The sequence below is a fragment of the Apteryx mantelli genome, chromosome 7, assembly GCF_036417845.1.
Source record: "Apteryx mantelli isolate bAptMan1 chromosome 7, bAptMan1.hap1, whole genome shotgun sequence".
Classification (NCBI taxonomy): Eukaryota; Metazoa; Chordata; class Aves; order Apterygiformes; family Apterygidae; genus Apteryx; species Apteryx mantelli.
In genome coordinates, this window is record NC_089984.1 from 25,937,449 (window position 1) to 25,953,892 (window position 16,444).

Below are 16,444 nucleotides of genomic sequence, written 5' to 3' on the forward strand. Positions count from 1 at the left end.
ATCAGTTCTTAGGGGAACTAAAAATCAGAGGAGTAGTCAGGGGGATGGAATCAAGTCGCTGGTGACAGGGACTCATAGTTCTGAAGACTTAAGGCAAAGGCTGTGTACCAAGTCATGTAAATTCAGAAAGCAGGAATTAAACTTTAGAATAAATGTAAAATGTAGGATAGCTAGGAAGTAGTTACACCAGCAGCACTGGAAGAACTTCTCATTTTATCTTCTTAATCCTGTTCTAGTGTGATTCTTCAGCTGCTGCCTTTGTTCTTTTTCCCTTTGGACACATGCTGTAGGTTTCAAGGGGAGACAGGCCCAGGCCATGGAGGCAGAAGAGCAGCATTGTCCTTTAACAGAATTTTGAATTAAACAGCAGAAGGTTTGGGAACGCAAAGTCTCAGGCCCTTCATATTTTCTTGGTTGTAGAAAAGATACCTGTCCAAGGTGGAAAGGTGTCTGCCCCAAAAAGGCAAAAAAGAGGAAGAGCTGAGATATTGCTTGTAGGCCTTGAGTTTCTGGGATAAATCCCAATGCCTTAGCAGAGAGCAGTTGTCCTTTTCTACCCTCTGGCCCCTTTGCAGCAAGAACAGCAGGAGGAGTCAGAAAAGTGAGTTAAATTTTAACATTGAGCTAAAGAAATTTAAGAGTTTTGTGGTGGGAATCCTGTAACCATGGTAATGAAACAACTTAAGCACATCAGAGCCCAGGGGGACTGAACGGATAGTGTGTAGCATCCAGAAAGCCACCTCAATCCATCAGGTGAGGAAAAAAACAGAGCTGATGAAGAACAGAGAAATAATTCTTCACAAGGAGAATTTTTATTGAGAAATATTCAGCTGATTAAAATATACTTAATATGATATGCGTAGGTGCATCATCTGAAGTGTAACACAAGAGGCATGATTTTGGCAAAAGCAAAATAACTGATGCTTATGACAACCGAGTTGTGTAAGAGATTTCTCTTTTGCTACCTAGGTCAGCTGTTTCTCACTGAAATTAAGTTTCACTGAAAGTTTAAGGCATCAGTTTAGTATCAGAGGGATAAAAAAAAAATACACACAGTTAAGGTACGATCTTGGCTTCCTTTGCTGGTATTTCCACTGAATTGATTATTTCTTAAAGTTACACATAATAGTAATTGTAAAACTGTGAACAATAATTTATGTTTTACTGTTATCATCACAACCGTACATAATAGTTTTAAAATCAAAACTATATTTAAATCATTTTCAGTTTGTACATGTATTTGGATGGACTTTGTAAGGATAGATTTTATACCTATGACTGGAGTTTTATACCAATATATAGTAATAAATGGAAGAGCACAATATTATTTTAGTCTGTATTCAACTCAGCAAAACAAATTGCAACAATCTGGCAAGAAATAAAGGGAGGAGGAGAGGAGACTAATTTAGAAGACTATCTGTCTCTTCTGATGCCTTGGAAATAAATATTTTATGTAATATATAAAGCCTAAAATAATTGTCATGGCCTTTCATGATGTGCTCCTCCTCGAAACACCCAAGTGGAAGAATTCCAAAGCTTTATATAAATATAAAGCTGAATATCCACACGACTGTGCTCTTTTCTGCCCTGTGAAGCAGCTGCTTAGACTTTAGACAGTGAGATCATCTGTCATTTTGTTGTTATTGGTCTCCTTTTGATTGTGTTTCTTTTGCCTGCTTTGCTTATTATTCAAAGGTGGAGGGATGTGTTGTGGGAAGAGAGAGGGGAAGAATTAGAGCGGGAAGCTTTCTTGTCCTCTACAATATCTGCATGTTTGTGTGCATTTGTAAGGAGAAAAAAAGGTGGGGAAGATGGAAGGTTTTCCCTCCAGGTTAGATATCTGGGTAGACTTCTAATCACAGGTGGGTTTTGGGAGGAAATCTAGTCTTTTTAGTTTCGACTTATTAGGATTTTGGTAACGGGGAGTTTCTCTGAGAATTTATCTTCCTATTTCTGTAGTTTGAATTGCAGAAATGTCCCAAGGCTTTATGTTTTCTCATGCCAAGAAACATATACTTGCAGTCTTGTCTAGTTCCCAGAATTAACATGTGTAGAGGCAGTGCTGAGTCTGTAACAAGCTTCTTAAAAGTCAACAGCACTCTCTGAAAGCAAATCAGTTTCTGCATACTGCCCAATAAAGGCCTATATAAATGACAAACAGATAAGCAATGAAACAGAGCAATAAACAAAAAATACAAAAATGTAAGCATGATGTCAAAGATGTACATGCATTGTAGTTAATATTTTTAAAATATTACACTGAAAGCAAAACCAAGTTTCCCTAAAAACACCGTATTTACGTCCATCTTTCCTGTTCTCCCATGACTTCCTGCTACACCTACAGTGGTACTGCTTGTAACTGGCGGTACTACGTTTCTTCTTAAAACAACCAACCCCCCGATATCTGGTTACGGAATTGTCACCTGGAATCTCTGCTAGCAGCTCTGCCATGCAGGTGTGCGGGAACCGGTGCTGGCCTTAGATCAGAGAAGAAAGTTCTTGTCCTCTGCCTGCAGCATTTCCAGCTCCAGGAATTTCTGCCTTCAGACTTAAGTCTCCTCTTCCGTGAAGAAAGCTGCTTACTTTTTAGCCCAGGTCCCTAAGAAAACAAGGCATGCACACAGGCATGCACATATCCATATCTGTCTAATCCCGTGATTAACTTTGAAACCCACTGAATAATTTCAGAGAAATTTGACAGCAGGAGAAAGGTCTCAGGTGGATAAGCATCTCTACAGTCACCCAAGCAGGGTACAGAGACCTTATCACTGCTTCTCCTGTGTGACCTAATACTGAGCTGGGCTGCAGCATGCACCAGAGTTTTTAATTGACCACAAGAAGTTTGTATTCGTTACAGTTTTGTAATAGAAAGAAACAGGAGCTCAGGGGCGGGGGAGACTAGTTAGTTGAGAACTTCGTAAATTGGCAGAAGAAAAGGGAGTGGGAATTATTTGATTTAACAGAGAAGGCATTTGGTATACATCATAAAGCCCTACAATGTGTACCCTTCTAAACTGGAACGTGTTTTGATCACGTCTTGATGAAGATGTTTAGACATTGGCTAATCAGAGTGTTTAGAAATGGTATCTGTGAGGTTTGGCTGTTCTGACATCAAAGATATTTAAAAGCTATTTTTTAGGTCATTGTGACATTAATGATTTTATAATTGTGGAACTAATAGGCATGGAAGTCAGTAAAATAGCTCACTTATATTGTGGTGAACATCTAAAGAAGTATGTAGATTTGATGATCTGAGTTACAAAAGGTGTTAGAGGAAGAGCTCTGTAGATCTCCCTAAAATAATAGGTTTACCATTTGTGATTCATTTTGTTTTACCAAGCCAAGGAAGCTGTGACCCAGAAATGGGTAACAAAATGCTGGCAAAGTTTTGCTTTGGAAAGCATTTATTTCGAGTGATTGCAATGGTGTAAGGAGGAAAGAATTTTGCCTCTTAATTTCTGCTGAAATAAATCTGTGGCTTTTTGTAATAATTTGAATGTATCTCATCAGACTGGAACCTAACAATATTAATTGAGCCTTTTATCTAATCTAACACAGCAGCCTTACCCGTCTTGAGAGAAATGCCAGTTAGAAACCAGTCAATCATCAGAAAATTTTTTTTAGGAAAATAGGTTTCGTTCATTTACTGTTCACAGAACTGCTTGTTCTGTAGGCACGTTAATGTTCAGGAGCCTTATATAGCTTAGGAAAATAAAAATACAGTATGATACATACAGTATGAATATTTATATATTATTAAATCAACAATAGTAGAAGATGCCATTAACAGTCTGAAGGGCTATGCAGTGTAGCTTTAATATGAAGTACCTTCAGTTATATGCCACTTAAAAGGAATATAAACGATTTATAATACACAATTTCTAAAATTTATTGCAGCCTTGAATATCACACTGCACAACAGATGATATTACAGCTTTAGAATATAGTTACGTGTAACATCTGCACATCAGTAATGACCATTATAAATTAAGTGCAAACACTTCTTTCCAGCATCACTTACAAAACATTATTTTAAATTGTCCATTTAGAAAGCTTCAGTCAAAGCCAGATTTTCTTCTTCTTTAAATAAATATCCTTTTATTTTCAAGTACAGTCTGACCTCTTCGTGAATCTTATTTAAACTGTAGCCACAAGAACTGATATAGATAGCTTTTTCCATTCTTAACACAAATATATTTTCCTAAGTCAAAGCTACCATGCATTTCTGATTACTCTTTAGAGAAAATTATTTACATATATTCATTGCTTAATTTCTGCAACCCACTCTGTCATATGCTAAGTTTTCATCATTAGATCTATTAAGTCCAGAAGACTTCCTGAGCCAGACAGCTCTCATATGCAGAGAAGATAAACCTTTCCCTTCCATTAATTAACAGCTTCGATCTCTAATAACAAGACTTTACACACACTCAGAAAAGCTGTTGTGAGTAATAACTTTGCGTGGCCTTGACTGCCAGAACGCTGCTTGCCCACATGCATGAAGATGTGTGTGGGCAGGTGGAGGTAACCCCTGACGGACAGAGTGAGCTGAAGCTCTTGCAACAGAGAGCGGCGTACAGCAGGCAGCGAGGAGGGAGCTGCGCTTCAGGAGAGTGTTTTATCGGTGTGTCAGTATCTCCCCAGGAGGGGTTTTAGTGTGGAGGAGGAGGGGGTGAGATGAGATGTCTTTTATAGCTCTAGGATATAATTTTGGCTTTTTGGAGGAAATATAAGATGCTGACACTCTTACCATAGGAGCTTCCAGTTTGTACAAGAATAAAGAAATGTAGCAAGGAAAATCCTCTAGCAGATTAATATGGACACTTTAGCAGCTGAATCCATGTATGCTTCAAATAACAAAGCCTAGAAAATTGTCAAAGGGAATTCAAATGAAAAATATAGATCTTATATATGTGAATTGATTTCAGGATTACCCTCCAGGTGAGACATCAAGCATGTTGAACGATAGCTGTTAAAGCCTAACAAAAATGAATAATCACTAAGACAAAGGCAACTATCCAAATGGGGTCCTGAAGTTCTTATCTGTATGCCCTTTTGCCTTCAAGAGAATAGCTAAGGATGATCGCATGCAAACAGAAGTTCAAACATCTTAACCTCCATGCTGCCTTAAGGAATCATGTTGTCACAGTGAAGCAGGACTAGAAAGGATCTCAGATCATTCTACGCTGCCCCAAGACAGGATTAACAATGTCTGTGTCATTTCTGACAGACGTTTGGTAATATCTTCTTAAAAACTTTCTCTGATGGAGACTTTGTAACCTCCCTAGGCAATCTATTGCAGTGCTTAATTATCCTTACTCTTAAAAAAAGTTTTTCCAATGTTTTACCTTGGTCTTTCTAACTTCGGTTAAGCCCGTTGCTTCTTGTCCTGACAGTCCTGGCCATGGAGAGCAGATTTCAGCCACAACCCCGCTATCCATCAAGGATGCATTTCTGAGAAGTGCAATGGTTGGCAATTCAATGGACAGCAAAGCAATTTTCCCATATGAATTAATGCGATAGAGGGGGAATGTGTGCAGGAACTTAAGAACTACACACAGTTTAAATTCACAGGGACAGTGTATATGGCAGAGGATGGAGAGGCAAGAGCAGGATCTCTGGGAGGAAATGCTGTTTCTTTAGCCATACTTTTCAGTAGCTGGCTTTCCAGAATGGATCACTGTCCTGAAAAATCTCAGCTGCACCATCTATGAGACTGAATGCCCACAATAACTCTTTCAGTGTAAGTGTTCTTGCTGCCTCTTTCCGAACTGTTGCATTTTCATCATTGTCATCATTTTCCTTTGAATGAATCAAGGCCAATCGACTCAATCACAGGTGAAGGACAGAAAAATGGGGTAACGATGGTGGCTGGTGGAGCACAGTATTAAATGATCAACAGCAGAACTCCAAAGCGATGGATAAGGAAGCGAAGGATAGTGAGGTGCTGCTGTGTTGCCTTAGGTTCTGATGTGTTCCTCTGTATTTTCTCTCCTTTAAACCCTCCAGCTACACTTTGTTCTGCCTTTTGTTGTAGTTCATTTCCTGTGTTGCTGGTTGTTCTTGTAGCTCTTCTCTGGTATGTCCACAGCTGTCCCATGTCTTTCTAGAGATCTGGGGCATCGACTGGCCCCTGCGCTCCACCTCAGGCTTTACCAATGCACATGACATCAGGAGAATTATTTTATGCATCTTTCAGATCATCCTTCTGCTCATGCACATTAGTATCATATTTTATTTTGCTTCCTTTCCTGCCTGAAGATGAGATTACAACTAGTGTATTGCAAAGAAAGATTGCCAGCTTTTTTCCTCAGATGACGTAGGAAGTTTAAATTAGCCTGAATGCCACCCCCTACCTGCCCTCATCCTCACAGTCCCACCTCTTCCCATCTACTAGCATTGGAATTCCTGTGACCAAGCAGTGAATGGGTTCAGAGAGATAACCCAGGGCTTTTTTGTTGGGTTGGGGTTTTTTTGACCAGATTACTTTCTGGAAGGATCAGCTACCTAAACTAGCAGGAGAAAGGAAAGATTGCAGCAGTCTTAGTTTATAGCAGCTTAAATTGCTCTGGAATTGTATTGTTAGTTATTAGATGCTGTATACTGCTTAGCTACTGCTGTAACCTCAACTTAATGCAATAATAGATTTTCTAACATTTGAAGATGAGGAAGATCCTAGGTCAATATCATTAAACCTGGATACCAAAGTTAGGCACCTGAAACTGTGCCTGGGGCCCTAAATAAAAGCAACTTGTTTTTTCCAGTTTTTTTAGCATGCCTTTGACTTCACAATAAGATGGTGATGTTTCAGTTGAGCAATTTTTAAGAGACTAATCACTGATTCAGAGGTTTAAATCTAGACACTCAGCTTTGAAATTAATACAGATCTAAAACCAAGCACAGAGCTTTAACACCAGAAATGTGCAACTGTAGGATGCGAAACCATGAGGAAAAAATGTGTTTTTTTAGAAATGTAGCAAAATCTAAGATTAACTTATCTGCATGAGCTGATATTACAGAGTCTCAAACTATGTGGGCTGTTTTTGTTTTGATCTAATTCATTCTTAAAAAAAATCATAAAAGTTGTTGCTAGAAGAGTGGTGGGTGAACAAATGCCTGGGAAATGTGAACGAGAGCAAGGGGTGAAGGTGACAGTGGGACGATGTCAATATGTTGTTGCTACACTTTTGGAATAGACATTAAAAGCTTCTCACCTTCCCGGGGTAAGAGCTGCAGGCTCTCACCCCTCTAGCATGCGACACTGTTTGCTGGGGGACAGGAGTATCCTACGCGGAAGCCAAGCAAATTCCCTGCTCTGGGACGGCTGTGTGTGAACACGGCATCGCTTATCCCTCTGGAATAGTGTGACGGGGTCTTTCACCTCCACCAAGCCCTGTAAAGGGGGTAATAGTTTCCAGGGATATCTCTGCCTCACAATCAAACGGCAAAGTGGCCGGCACAGGAAGACACTTGGGGCTGCTGCTGGGAGCAGCCTCTCTATGAGGAGTCACAGGCCTCTTCTCCATAGGCAGTTCCTCACTGCTCCCTTCTCCCGGGAGGCTTGAGGCACGGGGCACGGGCTGCACCCAGGCAGCCACGGCAGCAGGTGGCACCGAGGATGAGGCAGCTCCGTCCTTCTGACAGGTGGTGTCGTGGTGATAGGACACCAGCTCGTTGCTGAAGTTGACCCTCTCCACAGCGGACCTGGCTGTGCCACAGCAGAAGCACTGGCAGCCCAGCAGGCTGCTGAACGCCCGCCTGAAGTCCGCGTTGAAAGCATAGATCACCGGGTTCACGGAGGAGTTGGCCCAGCCAAACCACACGAAGATGTTGAAGGCGGTTTGGCTGATGCAGGGCGACTGCCCTTCGTGGCCCCTCTCTGGCGCAGGCTGGCAGAATGGCAGCAGGCAGTTGAGCAGGAAGAAGGGCAGCCAGCAGCAAACAAAGACGCCCATGATGATGGAGAGGGTCTGCAGCACCTTGGTCTCCTTGCGCAGGCAGCTCCGCAGGGAGGAGGCAGGCTCCTTGCCGAGAGCCGGGCATTGCCCCCCTGCTCGCTCGAGGCTGGAGATGCGTCGGATCTGGGCCTGGGCGATTCGGTAGATGCGGGTATAGGTGATGATCATGATGGCCACGGGGATGTAGAAGCTGATAAGGGAGGAGGTGATGGCGTAAGTGCGGTTCAGGCGGACGTCACAGCGGGGCGTCCCAGGCAGCCAGGACCCCGGAGGCCTCCTGTCCTGGGCTTTATGCCAGTGTAGCTGCACCGGGATGAAGGAGATGAGGATGGAGAGGGCCCAGGCCACGGCTATCATGGCGCAGGCCAGGCGCTGCGTCATCCTACGCTCGTAGCGAAAGGGGCTGGCGATGGCCCAGTAGCGGTCCAGGCTGATGATGCAGAGGTGGAGGATGGAGGCGGTGGAGCACATGATGTCGAAGGCCACCCAGGTGTCGCAAAAGCGGCTGCCGAAGAGCCACGAGCCGCCGGCCACCTCGGTGACCGCCTTCCAGGGCATCACCAGCAGGGCCACGCACAGGTCGGAGACGGCCAGCGACAGCACGAACCAGTTGGTGACCTTGGCGCGCAGGTGGCGGAAGCGCAGCACGGCCAGGCACACCAGCGCGTTGCCCAGCACCGTGCCCAGCACCAGGGCGCCCAGCAGGCACCCCGTGAGCGCCCGCAGCGCCCGCGGGCCCCCCGCCGCCGCCGCCGCCGCCGCCTCCATGAGGGGGCGCCCCCGGCCCGGCCCCGCGCGGGGGCATGTCCGCCCGGGCGGCTCCCCGCGCCCCGCGCCGCCGCCGCCGCCGCCGCCGCCTGCCTCAGTTTCCCCCGCGCTACTCACCGCCGCCCGGGCTCCCTGCGGGGCCGCCCCGGCCGAGGCTGTGCGCGCCCGGCGCCGCCGCCACCGCCAGGCGCTGCCGCCCGCCCGCCCGGCCGGAGGGAGGCGGTGCCGGCGCCGCCCCGACAGGCGCCGCCCGCGGGCCGGGGCTGCGCGGGACCGGGAGCGGCGCCGCGAGCGGGGCCGGGGCGCCGGGGCCGCGGGGGGCCGGGAGCGGGACCGGGAGCGGGGCCGGGGCGCCGGGGCGCCGGGAGCGGGGCCGGGGCCGGGGCTGCGCGGGACCGGGAGCGGGGCCGCGAGCGGGGCCGGGGCTGCGGGGCGCCGGGAGCGGGACCGGGAGCGGGGCCGGGGCTGCGGGGCGCCGGGGCCGCGGGGGGCCGGGAGCGGGGTCGGGGCCAGGGCTGGGCGGGAGCGGGAGCGGCGCCGGGGCTGCGGGACGCCGGGGCTCGCGGCCGCCTTCGCGCGCCGCAGCTCTCTTTTCGTTAAAACACGTTTTGCTCTTTGTTTTTTGGGTTTTTTGTTGTTTTTTTTTTTAAATTGAAATCCTGTGTTACAAAAGCAAGCACATAGACGCCTAAGGCATCTCTCGTTCTGTCTTTTCGATATTTTGGCAGAAGGTGGTTGACACATTTCCTCAGACGCGAGCACCCACAAGCTGCCTGTGCGTATGTCAGCAAAGGTGTTTTCTGATGTATTTCTGTACTCTCCCATTTGCGTTTATAATTATATGTGTGTTATCATATAAATGTGTCCTTCATACACTTACAGCCTATTTTCAATAAAATGTCCTAATGCAAATAGGGTATAATCCTTTATTTTGGAAGAATTTGTATGGTAATCCTGACATGAAAAAAAAATAGAGACTGGGATGTGAGTGGAAAAGACCAGCTCATATAATTCAATTAATATGGTAAACAGGTACTTTTTTTTAGATGAGGTATTTTATATTTTCTATTCTACCGGCTAATTAAAATTACTTTATCCGCTAGTGCCACTATAAATAATTTTTAAGCCGGTAAGTATCTGATTTCCATCATACTGTTATGACATTCTTGATGATTAGAACAGAGACTGGAAATTTAAAAAAATAAATTTAGAACAGTAAAGCTGGCAGCTTATCCTGTAAAAATCAACATATTTAAGATAAGCTAGCCTGTATCAGTTCAAAACAGATTGTTAATATTTAGTCATGTTTTTTAAGAGTCTAGTTGCTTTGTGCCTTGGAGACCACAGACTTCACAGTGAAGCCCATTGTGTTATCCCTGATACAACACTGGAAACTGGAATACATTTCTTGTTAATGAGTTTGACTATAAAACTAGCTCATAATTCAAACAATTTATCTACAATCTTCTCTGATAAAATATTATACTTTTCTTATAAAAGTAGTAGCTGTTAACATAGGCTGTAAAATAAGAGCCTACTTCACACCTTGTCTTACTTGCAAACATACATGGATTTTACTGACATTGCAAACTGTAGTGGCTCTCTGACTTTCATTGTAACCCTAAGAAAGGACTAAATCTTAGTCTGTAAGACCTATCTACACACTTGCACACTTGCTAATTTTACTCAAATGTATTTGTTTCTATTTAACAATCAATAAAATGGGCTAAGAACAGGATATTCTTGTAAAGAATTATGAAGGGGACAGCAGGTAGAGTTCAGGCAATATAGTACTGAAGAGGAAAGAGCAATGCTTTTGCATACTCAACAGACAGTAGTACTACAGGGCTCTGTAGCAGACAGTAGCTAGCATTATCCGTCTAATAAAAACAACTGTTTTGAGTGTCTCTATGTATCTCCAGTTCCCAGGACTCCATTATACTTTACAAACATACTGAATTAAAATTTCTATCTCTTTCTTAGCATTCATTAAAAAGGGAAGTGATCATGCTGCTCTGTGCACATATGCTTTTGTGTGGGTGCTCAGACTCAAGATTATGAGGCTCTTGGCCAAAGTCAAATGCAGCTAAGAGGCAGAGATCTCAAAGACTTGAATTTCTTACAGTTATAATTAAAATAGGCATCTGGATAGACATAAGAAGCCCTCTTAATAGCCTTATTGATAGACAGGGTGCAGTGGGCACTCAGCCCTTACTAAACGCAGGAGAATCCTTGCAGAGCGAGACATTATGAATACCCTGATTCTAGAGAAAACATTGACAGATGCATTCACCTTCTTAGATACCAGAAAATCCAACCACAAGATGTAAATGCACAGGAAACTATACAGTGAGTCAGTGGCAAAGACAGGAATAGAAACATTGCCCAAGTCTTATTCCTATGTTGGGCATAGGGGAGTGAAGAGTAAGCTTATTGGAGAGGGAGGAAAGAGAGACAAGTGGGGAAAGCACAATCCTGTGTGAAAATCAGTGTGTGCAGTAAGTTGAAAATGCTGCAAAATTTGCATTTTGGGATTGTGGACATTTATTGCATTAAGTATACTCTGGATAGAATAAGAAGGATCTGAGCAAAATAGTGTAAAAGATTAACAGACTGGGTAAAACAATGTCTCTTGTGACTCCAGAGCTCATTCCATCTATGAAAAAGTAAATTTATCCAGAGCATATATGTAAAACCTACTACAATGTATGTAAGTGTATGTAATCTCTCTGTATTCTATATTTAAAAAATGCAGCTATTATGTTCAAAATCTCTCTCTAAGCAAAGAAAGAAGGAAGTCTGATCAGACAGACCTATGTAAGAAATCACAATCGGTTTCCTTCTCCTCCTCTCTCCTGTAAAATTATCTCATCCTAGACTCAGTGCTCACATATTTATAGCACATACTGTGATTAAGAGGATATCTGATTCAGAATTTAAGATTAAGCCTTTGTCAGTTTACCAGTTGTTACTATGTGCAGAGGGGAAAGGCTGGGCAGGAGAGAGGGCAGGAGCTCACATCTCTGTCTGAGAGGAGCGCACTAGCTGGCTCCGCAACTAAAACGGGTAAAACTCAGGGCTGCAGCAGCCCACGCCTCAAGGTGCCTCCTGGCAGGGCACCGCGGTGCTTGCAGCCTGCGCGGTCGCACTCTGGCCTCTCGGGGAGAATTAGGCTAGGGTAGGTTAATGCGCCTGCAAGCTGTGCAGAGGCGAGCGCCTAATCTCACTGACACACCGGGGTCTCGCAAGGACGGAAACAGTAGATTTGAGCCACGCTTATTCAGTGCCAATCATCACTGCTTTGTGAGCAGTAAGGCTATAGACTCCTTCTGGTTTTGTGAAATGAATGGAATACCAGCCATGGCTAATTAAATACTTAATTGAGTGCTGGTATTTTATTCAAATGGGGGAGTATTATTACAACCAACTTTATGAAGTGGTATGATTTAATGTAAGGTGATCACATTGTGTAAAGATATTTCTAGGTACTGGTAAAATGATATTCTAAGTAGTCTTCCTTGTAGTCTGAAAAAAATGAATCACTGATAGTATGTGAATTAGACAAAGCTGGAGTTTGTGATTACCTTTACATCTACTTTTTGTGATTGGTTTTAGATGACCTGGAAAAAAATGTCAGGCAGCATCAGAGGCAAGGACATAACATCTGAAATTAAGATTTTATATATATATATATGCACATATATATACACACACACACACACACACACACATATATATACAGACACGTATATATTCATATCTATATATAGACACACACACCTGTATATCTATATAACCTACAGGATTTCTCTATCTATGGGTACCTATATATATCTATTTATATGTGTATGTATCATCTTGGCCTTAGATGTTTTATTCTTGCCTTCAATACTATGTGAGTTTTATAAACATGGTTATATAATGAGTCTGCTAATCTACATGTGTAGTGAATACAGTATTCACTGTTGGAAATAAATCTCTATCACAGAGATATGGGTTAGCTGCATGACAGAATGGGAAGCCACTGAATAATTCATTGTTTCAGAAACAGTCTAGACAAGTTAAAGAATAACTAAATCAACAGCTAAGTATCAAAAGCATGTTTAGTCTGTTCAGGCTTAATACAAATAATTTGAGTTTGTGATGTCCAACACAGAGTCCACTGTAGCTCTTCACTTCACTTGAAATTAATGTGGTTTTTAAAGTGATTTCACTGCAAGATGTTTAGTATATCAGCTCTTGAGTTTGGAATACCTTTAAAATTGAGTAGTGAAGAATAAAAGTGATGTAATAGCTAACTAAATCACCTTTTTGGAAAAAGGAGCTGGCTTTTCTTCCAGGTATATAGGCCAGAGATGTCAAATTCACTTTTTGGAGAGGCCCTCATAGCATCGCTGCATATAAGCAGCAATCTGTGGTGATGCTGTGATACTTGTATCTGGTCTAATTTGGAAGTTGGTTCCTATTCACAATTGGGATTTCCTGTGTAAGGGTGTTAGACAAACAAGCAGAAAAGCAGCAACTACAGATAAATGGCTTTTCTACTACCTTTGCTAGTATCACTATGCAATGGGTCTTTAGCAGCGAAGATGCCACCGCTTGCGTGTTTGGAACACTGAACAGTTGAACAGATTTCATGGAGAGAAAAAAGGAAGTTTCTTAATTTTTGTAGTAGTCTCTTGTGAGGGGTAATAGCGAAGGCTTTTTCAAAGTCTGAGAATAACCTCCATCAGTTCTTCCTTACTGCTATTTTGACAAGATCAAGAAAGTATTTATAGCAGATTAGCAAGAGAGGATGTTTCTTTGCAGAATCTTTGCTGATCAGATCCTTCCATGCCGCAGTCAGTAAGGGGTCACATTGTGCCGTGCCTGACAAAGTTACTAGGTGCCGGGTCTCTGCGTTGTCTGCCTACGTTTTAGGTACTCTAAAGAGAGTGGTTCTGTGTTCTTCCAGTGACGGCATCCCTCGGGCTGTATCTAAATTGAGCTGCAGGTGTGTATTGCAGCATGCTCCAACATCTTTATCCAGACCGGGAACCTAGTTCGAGCGTGTCCTGGCTCCCTTTCCGCCGCTGCACCCGTTTCCTTCCCGCAGGCACCAACGGGCGCAGGGCAGTGGCCAGGTTAGCGCACGTGGGAGCCCCTTTCTGTGGCTGAGTCAGGGCACACCTGGGAAGTGCACACGGGAATATTTGGACCTAGACGTTTGGATGTTTTCAGAGTCTCCTTGGTGTGGAGACAGTTGTCGTAAGTTAGGGGACTGATACCGCCTTCTAGCTGATTCTGAGGCATTTGGGTGACTCTGGTGATCTGTCCTTTTCAACCCTAATGTCCTGGGCAAAATCGCTCTCACTGGAATTGCCTGGAGACTGCACTGCAGTGTTATAATTTAAGTATAGGTGCAATATTTTTACCCTCCAGACCGAACAGAAAAGCTGCAGCTTTTTGCTAACAGCCTAACTGCTTCCCCTGCACATGCTGTCAGTCTCCTTGGGGGCCACCTGGGCATGACGACTCTTAGGCATTTTAAATGATAGGTTTGCTCTAATTTTTGGTTACTCTTCATTCTGAAATAATGCTTAATTTTTACTACTAGAAAAGATCAGGCCAAGGATAGCTGTCTTCCCATCATGTTCCCTGGTTTAGGACTGAAATAGAGAAAGCAACATTCCCCTCCCTAGTACTGTCTTAATCTTGCTTGATTATTCCCTTTAACCTCTGGGGGAACTGGGAGCGCCCAGATCCATTTAGGGCCATAGCAGCCCTTCTAAGTACTTTCTTATTCACTGTCTGCTGTAGTTTATTATTCCTAAGGCTTCTCTGAGCAGTTGGGTTTGGAGCTGGATTCCAGAATTCGAAGGACAACTCTCAGACTGGGGTGTCTCTTGTCACTTAACCACACTTGGTTTTTGCCAGATCGTTTTTGTGATATTTGGAGGTACACATCCATTCTGAACTTCTCTGTTGTTTCCTTAAGCAATAGCCAGCACTAACATAAAGATTCTGTCTCCTTTACTCTGCCCTTATTTGGGCATTTTTACTAGTTTTGTCATTTTATGGAAGTCTGCCATTACAAATAGAATTAATTTGATTAACATGTAAATACTGTAAATAACATACACTGTAAATAACAAAAGATTACATAAGATACTTAAGTGACAAACTGGCTTTTAAATAATAGGTAGACTTACAAAAAGCTTTTAAAAACTTTTATAATCAATATATGAAAAATAAAGCAGGTTAGGAGCTCCAATCAACTATCATTTGTATTACAACTTTAATGCAAACAGCATGAAAGAAAATAACGTTAAATTCAAAAGGGTTTACTTTTCAAAGCAACATTTCGTAACTGTACATTTAACCTGAGCTATCTTATTTCAAATTTCTATTTAATTTTTTCTATTATCAATGAATGTACAAAAAGAAGTTTAAGATTTCTAGATTTTTTCCTGCAAAAAGGTCATAGCTTCAAAAAAATTCAGTACATTATTGTAACTGAACAAATGAGTTCAGCATTGTGCCAAGAAGCAAGTGAATACTTATTGCTAACTAAATAGAAAAATCATGCTCACACTTCATAGACCACAGATAATGCTAAAAGACTCTTTGTCTTTTATTTTAGTCTGCTGAATAAGGCTTAGTTTAAAGGCAAAATCTGTCTTTTGAGCATCCTGCACTGTATGTCTTCACTTTAGCAATAGCGCGTTTCTGATCAGCTTCAGTAATTCAGCCTGTTCTCCAGTGACCTTCTGTGTTGATATTACATTGATAATGCTATTGTGTAGCTTCCTTTTTACCAGGATATTATTCCTTCCATTATGCTTCAGAACGAGCATAAGCGCATCTCTTGATTTTTTCAGTCTGCTATTCCCAGTGGCCTAGCTTTTATCGGATACTTGTGCTCTTTCCTCCCCAGCCCAGCTCTTGTTAGGGGCTTTTACCAAACCAGCCCAGATCAGAGGACAGGGTTTGCAATTTATCTCCTCTGCCCTGCTGGTTTGGACCTTCCTGGGCAGGTGCCAGTGCCTCCACGTTAGTATTTTTCACTCAGCACCTCCAAAGGCAAGTACCTTTAAGCAGTTGTTAATATTCCCCATTTAATATCCAAGTAAACTAGGGCAGGGATGACAGGCTACTACACATAGTAACCCAACTATTTTGCCCTGATGGCAAACTAAGGATAACCAGCTAGAACTGCTGAAACCTGAAGAGAAGAACAGGAGCAAAAGCAGCCACACGAGCAGTGTTGGCACAGGCTGCCCAGGACAGTGTTCTTCTCTACTCTGATCTTTAGAGCCATCCCCTGGCAGCCCTAAAACACCACAGTAAGTTAAAGCACCCCCCAGGCTGACCACAGCGCTGTTGGGTTTATATTGGCTTCTGACACAGCCCATAATTTAGGAGGCAAAAAGATGGTTTTAGCGCAGTCTTTACCCTCTCCCATCTGAGCTGTACTTTTGGAGTTCCACAACGCAAAAGCTAGCCCTGTCCATTAAACAAAGTGACGTGTCCAGCTGGTAGGGTATTTTATGACAGTGGCTGCCTCTTTTCAGAGAGGCAGGGCAAGGTAAACAGCTTTTTCATTTTTCTTTTTAAACAGAAATGCAAAATACATTACATTGCTATAGTAATCAGCACTTAAGCTGTTTTAACCAGTGTTTAAACAAGATAAATGACATCAATATAATAATAATGGGGAAAATGGTCTATATTAAAGT

General features: G+C 43.1%; 1 protein-coding gene across 1 annotated transcript; it reads right to left on the minus strand.

The window, feature by feature from the left end:
• Positions 1–7,346: 7,346 nt before the first annotated feature.
• LOC106494108 (D(1)-like dopamine receptor) lies at positions 7,347–8,726 on the minus strand. The gene has a single exon (XM_013954296.2). The coding sequence runs from the start codon at positions 8,724–8,726 to the stop codon at positions 7,347–7,349; it is 1,380 nt and encodes a 459-aa protein (XP_013809750.2).
• Positions 8,727–16,444: the final 7,718 nt, after the last annotated feature.

Bases quoted from the DNA above. Each gene is read 5' to 3' on its own strand.
- LOC106494108 (XM_013954296.2), bottom strand. From the start codon at position 8,726: ATGGAGGCGGCGGCGGCGGCGGCGGCGGGGGGCCCGCGGGCGCTGCGG.